This window comes from Pezoporus occidentalis, unplaced genomic scaffold (genome assembly GCF_034315485.1).
Source record: "Pezoporus occidentalis ecotype Australia unplaced genomic scaffold, CSIRO_AGI_Poc_V1 ctg187, whole genome shotgun sequence".
Lineage (NCBI taxonomy): Eukaryota > Metazoa > Chordata > Aves > Psittaciformes > Psittacidae > Pezoporus > Pezoporus occidentalis.
Window position 1 is genome coordinate 376,631 of NW_026913715.1, and position 14,588 is coordinate 391,218.

Below are 14,588 nucleotides of genomic sequence, written 5' to 3' on the forward strand. Positions count from 1 at the left end.
CAGGTCACCCGTGGTCCTGTTGCCCGGCACCACCACAGCATCACAGATGGTGAATGGGCAGCTCTGCATCCAGCCCTAGGAGACCTTATTGAACCATTCTTCTTCAGCCCCCCTTTTTTCCAACCAGGACAAGATGCTGGGTACTGCTCTGACCAGGACGGGGCTGGCTGGCACACACTGGCTCAGAGAGGGAAAAGGCCACTTCTTCCCACCAAGTCACTGATGCTGCCAGCTCAGGGAGAAGCTGGCACCTCTGCCAGGGGCCTGGGGCCATGATGTGCCAGCTGCTGGGCTGTGTCCTGTTCATCCACAGGAAAGAAAAACATGATAGTCTCTGAGCACAAGGAGCAGAGGGAGAACCTCTGGGTGAAAGGCACGGGGTGGTCAGGGATGACAGTTGTGCTAAAGGGTGGGGGGAATGGAGTGCAAGGAGCAACCCCAAGGCAGGAGAGGTATAAATGAGTCATGACACAGCCAGGCAATGGTGAGCTGCAGCAGGCAGGGATACTCAGGACTGGAGGGAGTTAGCCTTAAAAATGTTGAAGCTTTGAATTCAAAACAAAACTCAGGGTCTGAAGGTCTGGGACAGGCTGGGAGGGAAGGCAGGGACAGGCAGGACACATCCCATGGTGTTCCACAGGCTGACCCAGCACCCAGCTGAGCTGCCTTAACACACTCCAGCCCTGCTGATGGCAGGGAGGGGGGGCTCAGCCTGCCTGCTCCAGCCAGAGCAGCCTGGCAGACCCTTCCAGGGCAGTGCCCCTTCCCCAGGCTCTCAGCAGCATCATTCCAGCCATTGCCCTCTTCCCCAGCCCCAGCAGAGCCTCCTGCCACTGCTTCTGCAGCCCCTGTGCCTGAGGCTGGGCCCCTGCGGCTGAAGCTGTGTGTGGACGTTTCTCCCCTCCTGTCGATGGCCTTGGACAGCAGATTGCAGGTGATTGCATCACGTGCAGTAAAGCACAGGGTTCAGCCCTTCCCTCAGTGCGAGCAGGGTCGGTACCTGCACCCTCCAAGCCCCGTGTCTCGGGGCTGGCAGTGCCTGCAGGCAGGAGCCCTGCCCTTCCTCCAGCTGCCCGGAGCCCTGATGGGTACTAAGCTGACCTTAAGCAGAGCAGCCACCGGCCTCCTGGAGCATCTCCAGCAGGTCTGATCCCTCCCTCCTGCACTGAGGAGACACAAGGGGATGTTGTGGACCCCCAGGACAGAGACTGGGCTCCATTGGACTGGAGTGGACTGTGATGACAGTAAAGGGACTGAGCTTCCCATGAGGTCAGGCTGAGAGAGCTGAAGCTGCTCAAACTGGAGAAGGCACGGGAATGTCACCCTTGTGTATAAAGACCTGACAGGAGGCTGCAGAGAGGAGCTGGCTCTGCTGGGGTAAAGGATGGACTGGACATCTCCAGAGTTGCCTCTGTGCAACCAGCGCAGGGCACTCAGCCCCCACCTAACAGCCACCAGCGTGGAGTGCACTCATGACTGCTGTGTGGCATTCACCCCAGCATGGAGAAGATGGTCAACACCTTGCAGGAGGTCAAATCTAGGCACAGCAGAGCTGTTTGTCTAGAGCAGGACAGCTTGCAAGGCTGGCGGGCACCATCCTTCACAGGAGACTGAGCTCCAGCCCTAAGCCACCAGCCGGGCAGCGATCCCACACCCCAGCCCAGCCCATGAAGCTCACCCTTAACCCTCATGATCTCCTTTTGAGTTTGGGGCAGGACACTGGGCACTGGGGCTGAGCCTCAGCAAGGTGTGCTGACCCTGCATGGCTTCATCTCCTGTCTAAGTAGCCCACATCTCTGATGGGGAAGACAGGGAGGCAGCAGCAGGCAGAGCAGCCAGGCAGGAGCCAGAAGCACAAAGGATTGTAATCTGACAAGTGACACGGGGCTGGGACCAGGGTGTTAAGGTTCCTCCAGTCCCAACCTTGTACGGGATGGTGATCAAGTGATCCACCTGGCAGCCTGACCAGCACATCTCCCTCAACTTCTCCTGGCACTGAAGGCTCCAGCAGCTTTTCCCAGTCCCCCCACCCTTCCCACTGGGAGTACAAGCAGTCTCCCTGGGCAACAATGAGGGACAGGAGCTAATCCTGGCTGTCCAGAGGGCTGCAGTCAAGGAAGATGCTCTACCTCAAGGTGTGACCACCTGATGGGGTGTGAATGAGCATGGTCTCCCAAGCTCCAGGGTAGCTCAGCTCTCTCCCAACAGGGGAAGAGGGTGGTAACCTTGCCCTCCCCTCCATCAGGCACTGGGAACCCATCACCTCCTCCTCCCCCTTCCCAAGGCTAATCCTAACATCCCCTCAGCTGTCCCCACCCCAGACCCTGACAGCTCCAGGGTCAGGCCCCCCCTTAGTGGCTGGAAATCTGGGAAGTCACTCCTGTTAGGAGGGGCTACATCCCAGACCAGGAAAAAGAGCAGACCAAGCCATGGGCGCTGCGCTGTGCTGCCCAGTGTGTTTAATTCTCACATACACATGTGGGACAAACCCCGTTGCCACCGGGGACGTCGGGGCAGGGCACCCACCAGCTTCACCGAAGCTCTGCCGTGCTGGGGAGGTGGGAGCACCCACCGGCACATGGGAAGTCCGGTGACAGTAGAGAACAGGCGAGTTCAACAGAAAGGAAAACCAGGAGAGCCCAGAACACTGGGAACCTGCTGCCACCACCCCAACACCGGGTCTGGCTGCACCAGCTCCAGGCTGGTGCCGCTGCTGCAGCCCGGGCACAGGAGTCAGTAGCCTTCATCTGCCCAGGTGATGTCGTAGTCTGGGTACTCGGCCTTCAGCTTCTCCGTAGTCACGGAGTGGTCGGCTCGCCCGAAGCCCTGGCAGAGAAAGGGGCCCCAGCTAGCGCCAGTAACACCACCCGCGGGGTCGCTCACGGCAACCAGAAGCTCCGGCAGCGGCCCCAGCAGCGACAGACGCCGCTGAGCCCGTGAACCACCGGTGGGCTGCGACCCCTCTGCAGCAGCGGTTCAGGCCACGGGCAGCTGAGCCCGGCCGCGGCTGCCGGACAGCGGGTGGTGCCACCCTGGAGCTGGGAAAACAGGCACCGGCATCACCGACACCCTCCGGCTGCCATGGAGACGCGATGTGCGCATCCCCGAGCGGGAACCCGCGCGGCATCGGCAGGAAGCGGCCGCGCCCACGGGGGTGTGAGACCTGTCCCGTCCCCCCCCGCACCCCGGCCTCGCTTACCACCGAGTATCCGTAGACGTGGATCTTCCTCTCCTGGGGGCGGTGGGCGAGCCGGCCGCCCCCCAGGCACTCGCATTCCAGGCCCTGCCGCGCCAGCTCCGCCGCCGTTCGCTCGTAGATGTCGGCTGCGGGGAGAGGGACCGGTGGTGCCGGGCACGGCCGGGCCGGGGGGGGGGCACACATCGCCCGAGCCCCAGGAGGAGCCGCGGCGCGGGGCAGCCCCGGTACCGCGGGTGCGCGCGCCCCTCACCGTGGTACTCGGCCCAGCCGTGCCCGCGCACGACGTCCTTCCCCGGTGCGCCGGGCGCGCGCACGCGCACCAGCACGTACTTGAACACGCCGTCACCGTCGATCTCCACGTCCCGGACCCCGGAGAGCGCCGCCGCCATCGCGCCCGCCCCGCCCCGCGCCCCGCCCCTTCCGCCGCCGCTGCCAACCAGCGCCCGGCACCGCCCACGGGTGCCCGCCCACCGGCGGGGCGGGGCCTTGCCTGCCGCGGGTACCGGGGCGGAACCGGGGGGGATTCTCCGGCGGGCGCGGGGCCCGGCCGTGGGGCGGTGCGAGGGGCGGGGCTGGGCAGGGCCATGGGGCAGCCCCGGCCGGGCGGCCAAGAGCCGGGCCGTGCCTTCGACAGGCTCTGCCCTGCGCCGGTGCCCCGGCACCTCCCTGGGGCAGCCCGAAGGCCCTCGGCCGCAGTCAGATCCCCCCCCCCCCATGCGGAGCCTTCACCTGCCCGGCCCCACACGCAGCCATGGGTACAGCCGGGACTCGCCGCAGCCCCCGCCCTGCCTTACGGGTTCCCGGGGGCATCCGCGGGTGCGTTACAGCTCCCGCGCGGGGTCCCCGCTGTACCCGACGATCACGCAGTGTCGTGCTCAGGACGCAGACTCGAGGGAGCAGGGACCTTGTGGCACTCGCTCCGACCGCAGACCGCACCAGTGCATCCCTGCGGGGCTGCCAGCAGCACCCCAGGCTCTGCACGGCCCCAGGACGGCTGCGGTGGGTCCTGGGGCGCTGGGTGCAGGCAGGCACAGGGGCTCTGCTTGTGCAGGCAGCCAGGCTGGCCAGTGGGCAGAGGCTGGCGGTCCTTAGGGTGCCCTCTCTCTGAGCAAGCATCACTCACCCCGAGAGGGCTCTGTGGGGTAGTGCCAAGGGGCTGGCTGGGACCTGTGCCCCATGGCAAACCTTGGCCAATGCTCCTGTGCCCTACAGCACCCCCACCTGCAGCCCCCCCCAACGAATGCCGGCTGCCCGCAGCCTGTCACAGCCTCCTCCTCCCCTCCCTGCCACATCTGAGAGGGTCCCTGTCCCACCGTGCTGACAGGGCATCACCTATCTACAAAGGGGTGTGAGCCGGGGGGGGGGGGTGAGCTGGAGGGGTCCCCACCCCATGTTTACATGATGTCATCCAGGAGGTTGGGGCTGGCCACCCAGTCGAGTGTGCGGGGCTCGGAGGCTGCCATGATCATGCACATGAACTGTTTGCCTGTCCTCTTGTCGATGGGGTAGATGGTGGTGGGGGTGAAGCGCTTGTTGCTCTCCACGAAGTCGCAGAGCTGCTCGTAGACAGCGGGGAACTCGTGGCGCAGGAAGACGCCGCGGATGCGCAGCTCGCGCTGGATGTTGATGAAGCAGACCTCCCGTGCCTTGCGGCCCTCCTCGCCCTCCTTGTCGATATCTGCCGTGCCAGGGGGAGGCGTCAGGATCAACGTCTCCATGTCCCGCTCCTTCTTCAGGATCTTCTTCTCTGGGCTGGAGGAGGCTAAGGCCACCTTGGCGTATTTCCTGACCGTCGGCACCTGCATCTTTGGCGATGGCTTCTCCGGCACTTTTTGGGTGACGGCCACAGTTACATTCAGGAGGAAACATTCGTCGGGGTCGTACTGGTTGCCCGTCTCCCGCAGCTCCCGGGCATACTCCCCCAGGTTGTCCGAGTAGCTGTCCAGCTCCCGCAGGGACAGGTAGGTGGGGGACATCAGCAGACTCTCCAGCCCGAACTGCAGGAAGTTCTCCGCTGAGCCGGCATTGGGGAAGCCCAGGAAGAGGACACCGCGGCCACGGGAGAGGTAGCCCACCTTGGCGATGCGTGAGAAGGCCTTGTGCACCTCGGTGTTCTCACGGCAGAACTGCAGGACATGGCGGCAGACGCTGCCCACCCGCCCATAGACACAGCTCTCCTTGTGCGTGTCCCAGTCCTCGCGGCGGCAGTGCCGGGAGCAGTAGTAGGTGTAGCAGCTGTGGCACGACTTGAAGTAGAGGCAGGCGTTGAACATGGTCTCTGTCCGCCGGCACTTGGCATTGGAGCACATCATCATGTCATCCTCCTCTGCGCTCAGGTCAGGCGAGCAGTTGTCCGGGGACTTCTCGAAGGTGCCGGCAGGCACTGGGGCAGGCGAGGGGCGTGGGGCACTGGTGCGGGAGCTGGGGCCCGGCTGCTCCTTTGTGGGCCGGGGTGCCTCGGATGTGCCAGGAGGACCCCTTCTGCCCTCGCCTCGCCGTGGGGGCCCTGTGGCACTGGTGCCCAAAAGCTGTTTGAGCTGCTCAGCAAGGCTGTCCCTGTCCCCGGCCCGGTGGCCCGATGTCGGCTTGTAGTCGATGACGAGGTCAGTGATGAGCTCGTCCAGCTGCTCCAGGCTGCGCTGGCGCCCGGAGCTACTCTCCCTGGGGACGGGCTGCGGGGCACTGGGCGCAGCATAGGGCCCGTGCTCCCGCCCCCCGTCCAGCATGTCCCAACTAGCCGAGCGCCTCTCGCTCCTGCCCATCCCGTCGGCGCGGATGTCGTTGTCGGTGATGGTGATCTCCGGTGTGACGTACCAGGAGCGGCCTGGGGGTCCGCGGCCACCATCGGCATGCACCCTCTCAAGGATGGAGCTCTCCGAGAGGGACAGGGCGGCGTAGCGCTTGGGCGAGCTCGACAGGTTGATCACCACCGGCTGGCGGCGCTCCTCGGGGGATAAGGCACGGTGCTGCTCCCGGGCGAGCAGGTTCTCGTAGCTGCGCCCGCGCTGCAGGACCTCCTCCCTGTGCACCGCCGGAGCCAGGATGTTATCCCAGGACTTAGAGTAGTGCTGGGTCTCCCGGCCCAGCCGTGCGGGGGTTACTCCATAGCTGGCGTGCCAGGAGGAGACCATAGCCTCGTGCCCTGCTGGCTGGGGGGTGAAGCGCGACACTTGCAGGGTCTGATAGGGAAGCGCAGCCCGCTTGGAGCCGTACCAGTCACTGAAGTGCAAGGGCTGCGCGCTGCGGGGCGGGGGGCACGTCCGCGACATCATCTCCCGCTCCCGGTATTTCCCGTAGTCCTCGGCATAGAAGACCCGAGCCGAGGAGCCCAGGGCTGGGTACGTCCGGGCGTCCTCAGCATAGAGGGTTTTTACCGGGGTGCCGCGAGGGGGGTAAAAGCGGGGCTCATCTCCGTAGAAGGAGCGGGCGGGCGCCTCCTGCACCGGGTAGCCCCGAGGCTCCTCCACATACAACGTCCGGGGTGGCACCGTGTGGACGGCGGCTTTGGCCGGGTCCTCGGTGTAGAAGTGCTGGGGAGCAGCGTGGCGGCCGGGGTAGGGGTAGCTGGCGTAGCCGGAGCTGCGCAGAGGCATGGCGGGGCTGGGGCATCGCGCCGGCTCCTCCGCATAGAAGAACTTGGCGGGGACGCCAGGAGCCGAGAAGGTCATGCAGCCCCTGTCGGGGTATTCCCTGAACTCCCGCGAGGCCGGCACCGGCACTGTCTGGTACGCCAGTGCCCGGGGGTCTGCCTCGTAGTACTCTCCGGGATAGGGCAGGAACGGGGGGTCCCCGCTGTAGGAGTCGCTGGGGGTGGGCGTGCGGGACGCGGATGTCTGCCGGCCTCCCGGCACCGCCAGGCTGCGGGCAGGAGCGCGGGGCCAGCGCGGCGGCTCCTGCCGGCCCTGCGCTGCCCGCAGGCTGCGTGCTGCGTGCACCAGCACCGCCTCGTCCGGCTTGATGTCCACCCGGCACTTGACGTGGGGGCTGGCCCCCGCCTTGCCGCCCGGCCCCTCCTCGAAGCAGTTGCTGCCCAGGCAGAGCGGGGAGATGCGGCTGACGCTGCTGCGCTGCGGCTGCAGCTTGATGGGGTGCACCTCGTTGGCCATGGCCCGCAGCGGAGCCTGGCTCTCGCGGCGCGGCGAGGGCTCGGGCCGGGAGGGCTCCCGGGCCACCCGCAGCACCTCGCGCCCGCGCCGGGCCGGCGGCGGCGACGCCGAGACCGCGATGGGCACCGGGGTGAAGGTGGTCTTGACCCGCGGCGCGCTCTTGGAGCGGGCACGGCGCTTTGGCTCGCTTCTCGGTGCCGGGGCTCTGCAGGCGTAAGGGTCCGGCTTCGGGGGCACCCGCCTGCCCGGTGGCCCTGGCGTGGGCTCGGGGGTGCCGGGGTGCGGGCACGGGTGCTCCATGGCCGCAGGGGTGCCCAGCTGCTCCTCCAGCGACTCGTCGAAGTCAAAGCTCCTGCAGTGGCGCTTGTTGAAGGGCTGTGGCTCGCGGGGCAGGGACGAGGACATGGAGGCATCACATTGTGCCAGGGGCTGGCAGACAGTGGAATCCCTGGGGGCTGCGGTGGCCACCTTTATGTCTTGGTACACAGTAGACACGAGGATGTCAGGTGGGTCTGTTCGTGTCATCTTAAAAGCGACTATTCTCCTGCCAGCTCCCCTTCAGATGGCCTCAGAGGAAGGAAGCCGGCCCTGCAAGAGAACAGACGAGGTGCCTGAATCCCAGCGGGGACCTCGGAAGCCTTGACAGCACTGGATATATCCCCACAGCTCCTGGCTTGAGGGGGAGGTTTGGCCACATCCTCAGAAATGAGGGATCGGAGACATCCCAGCCTCTGCTGCTGCTGTCAATAGTCACATCCCAAATGGGGGAAAAAGCTGGAAAAAGACTCCGATCCAATTTGCACCTCCATTTGGGGTGCAAATAACAGAGGGGATGGCAGAGCACCCATGAGTGCTCCGGGCAATGCAGGCAGCAGGGCGGTGTGCCAGCTCACTGCAGGAGAGGAGGCCACCAAGTGCCGTGCCCTGTTACTGGGGTGCAGGACATGGGGACCCTTGTGCAGCATGACAGGAGATGGCAGCACCAGGGGTTTCCACAGCAAATGGGAAGCACATGCCTGACTCCCCACCCTGTGACCATGTGTCCCCATATCTCAGCACATGCTGTATCAAACACCAGCAATGCAGGGAGCACCACTCCAGGATGGGTGCCATGAGCACCCACTGTGGTGACTGTGAAGCTCACAAGAGCTCTGGGGCTCCAGGGGTGCAAGAAGCTGTGCCCACCATGGCCCACAAACACTCCTGCAGGGTGCCAACAGTCACAGAATCCCATCCTGGTTTGTGTTGGAAGGGATCATAAAGTTCATCCAATTCCAATCCCCTACCATGGGCAGGGACACCTTCCACTAGAGCAGCTTGCTCCAAGCCCCTGTGTCCAACCTGGCCTTGAACACTGCCAGGGATGGGGCAGCCACAGCTTCTCTGGGCACCCTGTGCCAGCGCCTCAGCACCCTCACAGGGAAGAGCTTCTGCCTAAGAGCTCATCTCAGTCTCCCCTCTGGCAGGTTAAAGCCATTCCCCTTGGCCTGTCCCTACATCCCTTGTCCCAAGCCCCTCTCCAGGTTTCTTGTGGCTCCTTTAGGTACTGGAGCTGCTCTAAGGCCTCCTTTTAAGGAGCCTTCTCCAGCTGACCCAGCCCAGCTCTCTCAGCCTGGCTCTGTGTTCTCTTATAGCAGATGTCTTCAGTCCCACTGCTTGCAGCCACATCACTCCCTGGGGGCTCATCAGTTCCAGCAATGGGTGGCACCAGGGCTCAATAGAGGGGTGCTGTGTCGGATGCCCCAACCCCACGTGCCAGCAGCGACTCTTTCATTGCTCCCCACAGCTCTGAGCAGCACAGACCAGAGTCTCTCTGCAGTAACCCTGCTGTGAGGGGCTGCACTGGCTCTGTGCCCACCAGCTTTGTCTTCTCTTGCATCCTGTGGCCGTGACGTGTCCAGGGCTGGAGAGGTGGGATGGCAGCTGCAGCTCCTGTGAGATGTGGGGTCTGGCACCCACCGAGCACCAGCACCATGCACCCACCTGCTCCTGCGCAATGCTGCCAGGGTGGGCAGGGCCCCCGCCACGTGTGACCCTGCTGTGTGACCAGGGGGGACATGAGCACAAGCTCCCCCCAAGCCACTGGCACCAAGTGGATGTGCCACTGGCTTTGCCCACAGCAGGGACACCTGGCCAGTTTGAATGGTTATTACATCCTGTGAGGGTTTGGCCAAGGTGGGCACCAGCCGCTCCACAAGGCACTAAAGGTGCACAGCAAAGGCCAGCAAAAGGCGTTTGGCTTTGAACAGCAGCAGAGGACCACAGAAAGGTGTTTCTGGGAGAAAAGGAACAGACTTTATTCAGTGAGCAGCAGTATGGACTATGCAGAGATGGGGGAAGCTTGGCTTGCCCCTCACTACCTGGCTAAAGCCCTGTCTCACCCCAAAACAGGGGGGCAGATGCTGGAGCTGAGGTGAGGCCAGTGAGGTTGGGGTGTGTGTCCATGGGGTAGGCTGGGGAGATCTTGATGCCAGGAGGAGATGGGGATCCCAGTGCCTCTGAGGCTGGGAGGAAAGGTTTGTCCCCATAGTGGTGGTTCAGCATCAGACTGGCTGCATTACAGTGCTTGAGAGCTGGGCTGGATCCAGGCAGGCAGCACCCATGATGCAGCCATGCTGATGGTGGCATTGGGAAGCCCATCCCCATGGTGTCAGGGTGGCTGGTGGCAGGGAACCACAACCCAGGATCCTACCTGGTCTGGCGGCAGCAGGGAGGGGGAGCGTGGATTGAGCTGGCCGAGGGCTCTGCAGTGGCTCCATCCCAGCTCTGCAAAATCAAAGAGGCGCGTGAGGGTCCTAGGGCAGCCCTGGCCATGGTGGGGGTGTGGGGGTGTGTGTGGGCTATGGAGCACTCTGAGACACCCCTGCAGCTGCAGCACTGCTGAGCCACACGGAGCTGTAGCCCCTGAGGCCACTGTGCGCACCCCTAGGGACATGGGCACTGCATCCCATGGGCAGTGGCACATCCCTGTCCCCCCCCTTCCCTGCACACCCTGTGCCTGCAGAGCCCACAGGTTGCTATGGTTTCTCCCAATCATTCCTGCTCTGCGTGGGGAGTGTGGGTGCGAGGGGGGTGTAGGTGCATGGAGATTGTGGGTGTGAGGGGAGTGTGGGTGTGAGGAGGGTGTGGGTGCATGGAGAGTGTGGGTGCGAGGGGAGTGTGGATGTGGCGGGGGGGGTGGGTGCATGGAGAGTGTGGGTGCATGGAGAGTGTGGGTGTGAGGGGAGTGTGGGTGCAAGGAGGGTGTGGGTGCATGGAGAGTGTGGGTGTGAGGGGAGTGTGGGTGCAAGGAGGGTGTGGGTTCATGGAGAGTGTGGGTGTGAGGGGAGTGTGGGTGCAAGGAGGGTGTGGGTTCATGGAGAGTGTGGGTGCGAGGGGAGTGTGGATGTGGCGGGGGGGGTGGGTGCATGGAGAGTGTGGGTGCATGGAGAGTGTGGGTGTGAGGGGAGTGTGGGTGCAAGGAGGGTGTGGGTGCATGTGGGTGCGAGGGGAGTGTGGATGCATGGGGGGGTGGGTGCATATGGAGTGTGGGTGCATGGGGAGCTGTGGGGGACTGGAGGGAGGGGGGGGAGACCCTGGGCATTGTGGCACTGCAGCGGTAGCAAAGCACCCAGAGAAGCACCCTCTGCCCTTTTGTGGTGGCCCCTCCACCCCCCCCACCCCGGTGCCACCTCTGCAGGGAGAGGGTTACACATCCTTCCCTGCTCTCCCTGCTTCCCCCCCCCCCCAGCCCTGCTGCCCTCACAGGCTCCAGCCCTGCTGCCCAGGGTCTCCGTGCTGGCTCACCCTGGGGATGCTGACAAGGGCTGGCAGCACTTTCCGAGCTCACAGACACCCCTGAGGACGGCCCCATGGGACACAGCACCCTGCCCACGTCCCCACCACAGGCTGCTTCTCGCAGAGCCCCACACAAACACCTCTGCCCAGCGGGATGCCCACAGCTTGACCTGGCACCAGCACCGAGCCCGGTGCCTCCCCCCCCGCAGCGGGGGCTGCCCTCGCTCCCTGCCCAGCTCCCTCACCCTGCTCTGGGCCGGGAGCCGGAGGGGCCTGCGCGAGGCTGCTGGGAACTGGGTCAGTGCCGGCACGTGGCACGTGTGCTCTGTGCAGTGCCCTCCAGTGCTCTCAGCGCTGCCCAGGCACTGCAGCACCAACCTCCCGCTGCCCGCCCTGTGCCCATGCTGAGTGCTCTGCCTGCTGCCTGCCCCGCGCCAAGCACACCGCCAGGGCACTGCTGCACGCACTGACCACTGCCGGGGCACTGCTCTGTGCATGCTGCCCTCCTGCTGCCAGTGCACTGCTCGGCACCACCTGCCCACACGCTGCCTGCACATCCCACTGAGCACATAGCAGAGCGCTGCCTGGGCGCACTGCAGCAGCTGCACTGCCAGCACATTACCTACACATGCAGTGCACCAAGCACGCTGCCACTGCATCAGCCCGCAGGCAGCCCCAGCACGCTGCCGGCACACACTGCACTGCACCGAGCTCCTGGCCTGCCTGTGCCAGCAGCGTGGCCTCAGCACACCGGTCCAAAACAGCGCCAGGGCAGCATTGTATGTGCACTGTGAGCACCATGCTCCTGCAGACGATGCTGGGAGTATGACCAAGTGCACTGCCATGGGTGCACTGCCATGGGTGCACTGCCGTGGGTGCTGTGCCATGGGCACTGCCAGCCCTGACCCCACTGCACACAGGCTTGGGAGGGTACCGACTGTCGCCGCTCCCCGGGCCCTGCCCGCACCTGGCACTGCCCAGAGCCAGGGAACACCCGGCCCCTGGCCCCTGCCTGGTGCATTGGGAAATAGAAGCTTCCCCCTCTGTGCCCCCACCAGGGCACCCCCCAACACACAGAGTGCTCTGTGCCCCTACAGCATCGCCCCAGCCGTGCATCTCATGGCTGCTTCACACTTCCCTGTGCCCCTCCATCCCTGAGCTCCCCATGGACTCCTGCACACACACTGCACAGCCCCAGCACCGCCAGCCCTGGCCACCCCCGGGAGGGCCTCATCCTGCCGCGGGGAGCGGCACTCCCATGGCAGGAGCGTGCTCCCGGTGCTGGCACCAGGCGAGGGGGTGCAGCACCCCCAGGGCACAAGAGAAGCCCCTACCCCAGCCAGCCCCGGCCCCCTCCCGGAGAAGCTTGGCAACGGGCTCTGCCGGGGGGGCAATGGGGGACCCCGGAGGGGGTCGCAGTGCCCAGGCCGGGGGGGGGCCGGGGGGAGCGGGGCTGTCCTGGGTACTGCCGCGAACCGCGGACCCCAGGGCGGTGGCCGCGGGATTCCCTCCGCCCCCGCTGCGCACCGGCATCGGGAGGCACCGGGCCCGCTGGGCCGCGCCGAACGCTGCAGGGGGAGATGGCCTGGCCCGGGCACTGCGGCGGGGTGGAGAAGAGGGTGAGGATGGGGATGGGGATGAGGATGGGGACAGGGATGAGGATGGGGAACACGGGGATGGGGTGCGATGCGTTGGGTGACTCGGCCGGGGAGAGGGATGGGGATGGCCCCGGGAGAACCGAGGGATGGGAAGGGCACAGCAGGATGGGATGGGGACAGGGATGTGCGGCATGACCGGGGGGGGGGGGGGGGGGGATCGGAGGAGCACGGGCAGCCGAGGGGATGCCCCCAGAGGGTCTCAGGAGGATGGAACTGGGATGTGAAAAGGGGGGAGTGAGATGGGGACTCGAGGAGAGAGCATAGGGGGATGGGATGCGATGCGATGGTCCGGAGGGGTCGGGGAGGGGGACTTGTCAGGGTCCCCAGAGAGTACGACAGGCCCCAGCCCCCTGTCCGGGCCCCCCCTTACCTGCTCCGCACCCGCCGCCCCAGCGGCCCCCCCGCCGCATCCTCTACACCACCACAGCGCTAGGCTCGGGCTGCCGCTGCCTCGGTGGCCATGGCCCGGCTCCGCCCGATCCCGCACGGCCCGGTCCGGTAGGGCACGGCACGGCACGGCACGGCACGGCACGGTACGGTACGGTACGGCACGGCACGGCACGGCACGGCACGGCACGGCACGGCACGGCACGGCGCGACGCTCTGCCGCGGCCGCTCGGCTCCGCCGCCGCTTGTTTTCCCATAAATACGGCAGGCGGAGTTACTGGCCGGGGCCGGGACCGGGACCGGAGCCACCCACCGGCACCGCCCCCGGGCCCATACATCGGGCCCAGCTCTGGCTCCGCTCGGCAGTGGCCCCCATCCCCATCCTCATCCCTATCCCGATCCCGATCCCCATCCCCATCCTCATCCTCGTCACCATCCCATCCCACCCCATCCCATCCTATTGCATCCCCATCCCCATCCTCATTGTGCTGTGCCCTCGCAGGCTCCTGCCCTCACGCCGGCAGATCCCCGGTGCCGGCAGCCCCTGGGCCCGTCCCCGCCTGACCTTGGCCCATCGTGGCCGGTGAAATCCCCGATAAGCTCCTCTGTGGCGCGGCCTCATTTCCCGGAGGCGCCGGGGCTGCCACTGCCCGCGGCCGGGAGATGCTCAGTGATGAGCCGGCAACGCGCCGAGGCGAGCGAAGGCGGCGTCGGCAGCTCTCGGCGCGCAGCGGCTCCAGCCCCCGAGCTCTGCCTCAGTTTCCCTATCTCCCGCCTCCCCGAGCCCCCGAGGCACCGCTGGTGCAGCCGAGGGCCCCGGCCCCGGTGGGTGCCCCGGGAAGGAGCCTCGGCACTGGGGACCTGCTCCGAGCCCGATGCTGAGCTCTGCCCTCTCCGCCAGTCCCTGCGCGGCCGGTGCCTACCGGGATTTGCTTGAGCTCAAAATCCTCCATAGCCAAGACCCGTTCCCCCCGCGCTGTGGCTCCGGGAGCATCCTCCCGTGGTCCGCGCGCAGCTGAGCCGGGTGCTGCCGCACACTGGTGTTGCCATGGCTCCTGCAGGAATGCAGCCCGGGATGGTGCATTTGGCCCCCGCGTGTCCTGTGATCCGCAGCAGGGCACCGGCCGAGCTCACTGCACAGATGAGGGGACACAGCTACTGCCGGGGGGAGCAGGGTCGGGAGGAGCAGCTCCCGGGGGAGCTGTGGCCTCGCTCAGCCAGGCCTGGCTCCTCCCCGCCTCCACTTCCCATTTTCCTCCCTGCGGGACGCAGGGCTCCGGCTCCCTGCCCGGTGCCCCCCGCGGCCCCCGCCCGCAGCTCCATCTGCTCCCACCGGCTGCCGGCCCCGCGCCGGAGCAGAGCCGGGCGAGCTCCTGACGCGGTCACTGATGCCAGCCCAGAGCCCTGCCCGGGGATGCCGGGGCTCAGCACCCCCCGCAGTGCCACCACACGGGCTATGCA

At 66.0% G+C, this 14,588-nt stretch overlaps 2 protein-coding genes across 5 annotated transcripts; both read right to left on the reverse strand.

The window, feature by feature from the left end:
• Nucleotides 1-2,442: 2,442 nt before the first annotated feature.
• On the reverse strand, nucleotides 2,443-3,624 carry PHPT1 (phosphohistidine phosphatase 1). Its single transcript, XM_062615954.1, has 3 exons — nucleotides 3,450-3,624; nucleotides 3,200-3,324; nucleotides 2,443-2,826 (listed from the first exon to the last, which is right to left on the reverse strand). The coding sequence occupies exons 1-3, from the start codon at nucleotides 3,586-3,588 to the stop codon at nucleotides 2,734-2,736; spliced, it is 357 nt and encodes a 118-aa protein (XP_062471938.1). The 5' UTR covers nucleotides 3,589-3,624; the 3' UTR covers nucleotides 2,443-2,733.
• A 590-nt stretch (nucleotides 3,625-4,214) lies between these two features.
• On the reverse strand, nucleotides 4,215-14,329 carry AJM1 (apical junction component 1 homolog). Of its 4 annotated transcripts, none has more exons than XM_062615956.1 (3): nucleotides 14,051-14,329; nucleotides 9,998-10,071; nucleotides 4,215-7,893 (listed from the first exon to the last, which is right to left on the reverse strand). In XM_062615956.1, the coding sequence occupies exon 3, from the start codon at nucleotides 7,828-7,830 to the stop codon at nucleotides 4,594-4,596; it is 3,237 nt and encodes a 1,078-aa protein (XP_062471940.1). In that variant the 5' UTR covers nucleotides 7,831-7,893; nucleotides 9,998-10,071; nucleotides 14,051-14,329; the 3' UTR covers nucleotides 4,215-4,593. The 4 variants fall into 4 exon arrangements, with proteins under 4 accessions (XP_062471940.1, XP_062471941.1, XP_062471939.1 ...); XM_062615957.1 differs by lacking the exon at nucleotides 14,051-14,329 and adding an exon at nucleotides 13,693-13,987; XM_062615955.1 differs by lacking the exon at nucleotides 14,051-14,329 and adding an exon at nucleotides 13,111-13,507.
• Between the last annotated feature and the right edge of the window lie 259 nt (nucleotides 14,330-14,588).

What these genes read in the sequence shown, in the direction of transcription:
- PHPT1 (XM_062615954.1), bottom strand. Translation starts at nt 3,588, where the DNA reads ATGGCGGCGGCGCTCTCCGGGGTCCGGGACGTGGAGATCGACGGTGAC. An exon ending in CGGCTGGGCCGAGTACCACG is followed by an intron (nt 3,325 to 3,449) that starts GTGAGGGGCGCG and finishes CTCTCCCCGCAG; the next exon opens with CCGACATCTACGAGCGAACG. An exon ending in ACGTCTACGGATACTCGGTG is followed by an intron (nt 2,827 to 3,199) that starts GTAAGCGAGGCC and finishes TTTCTCTGCCAG; the next exon opens with GGCTTCGGGCGAGCCGACCA.
- AJM1 (XM_062615956.1), bottom strand. Translation starts at nt 7,830, where the DNA reads ATGACACGAACAGACCCACCTGACATCCTCGTGTCTACTGTGTACCAA.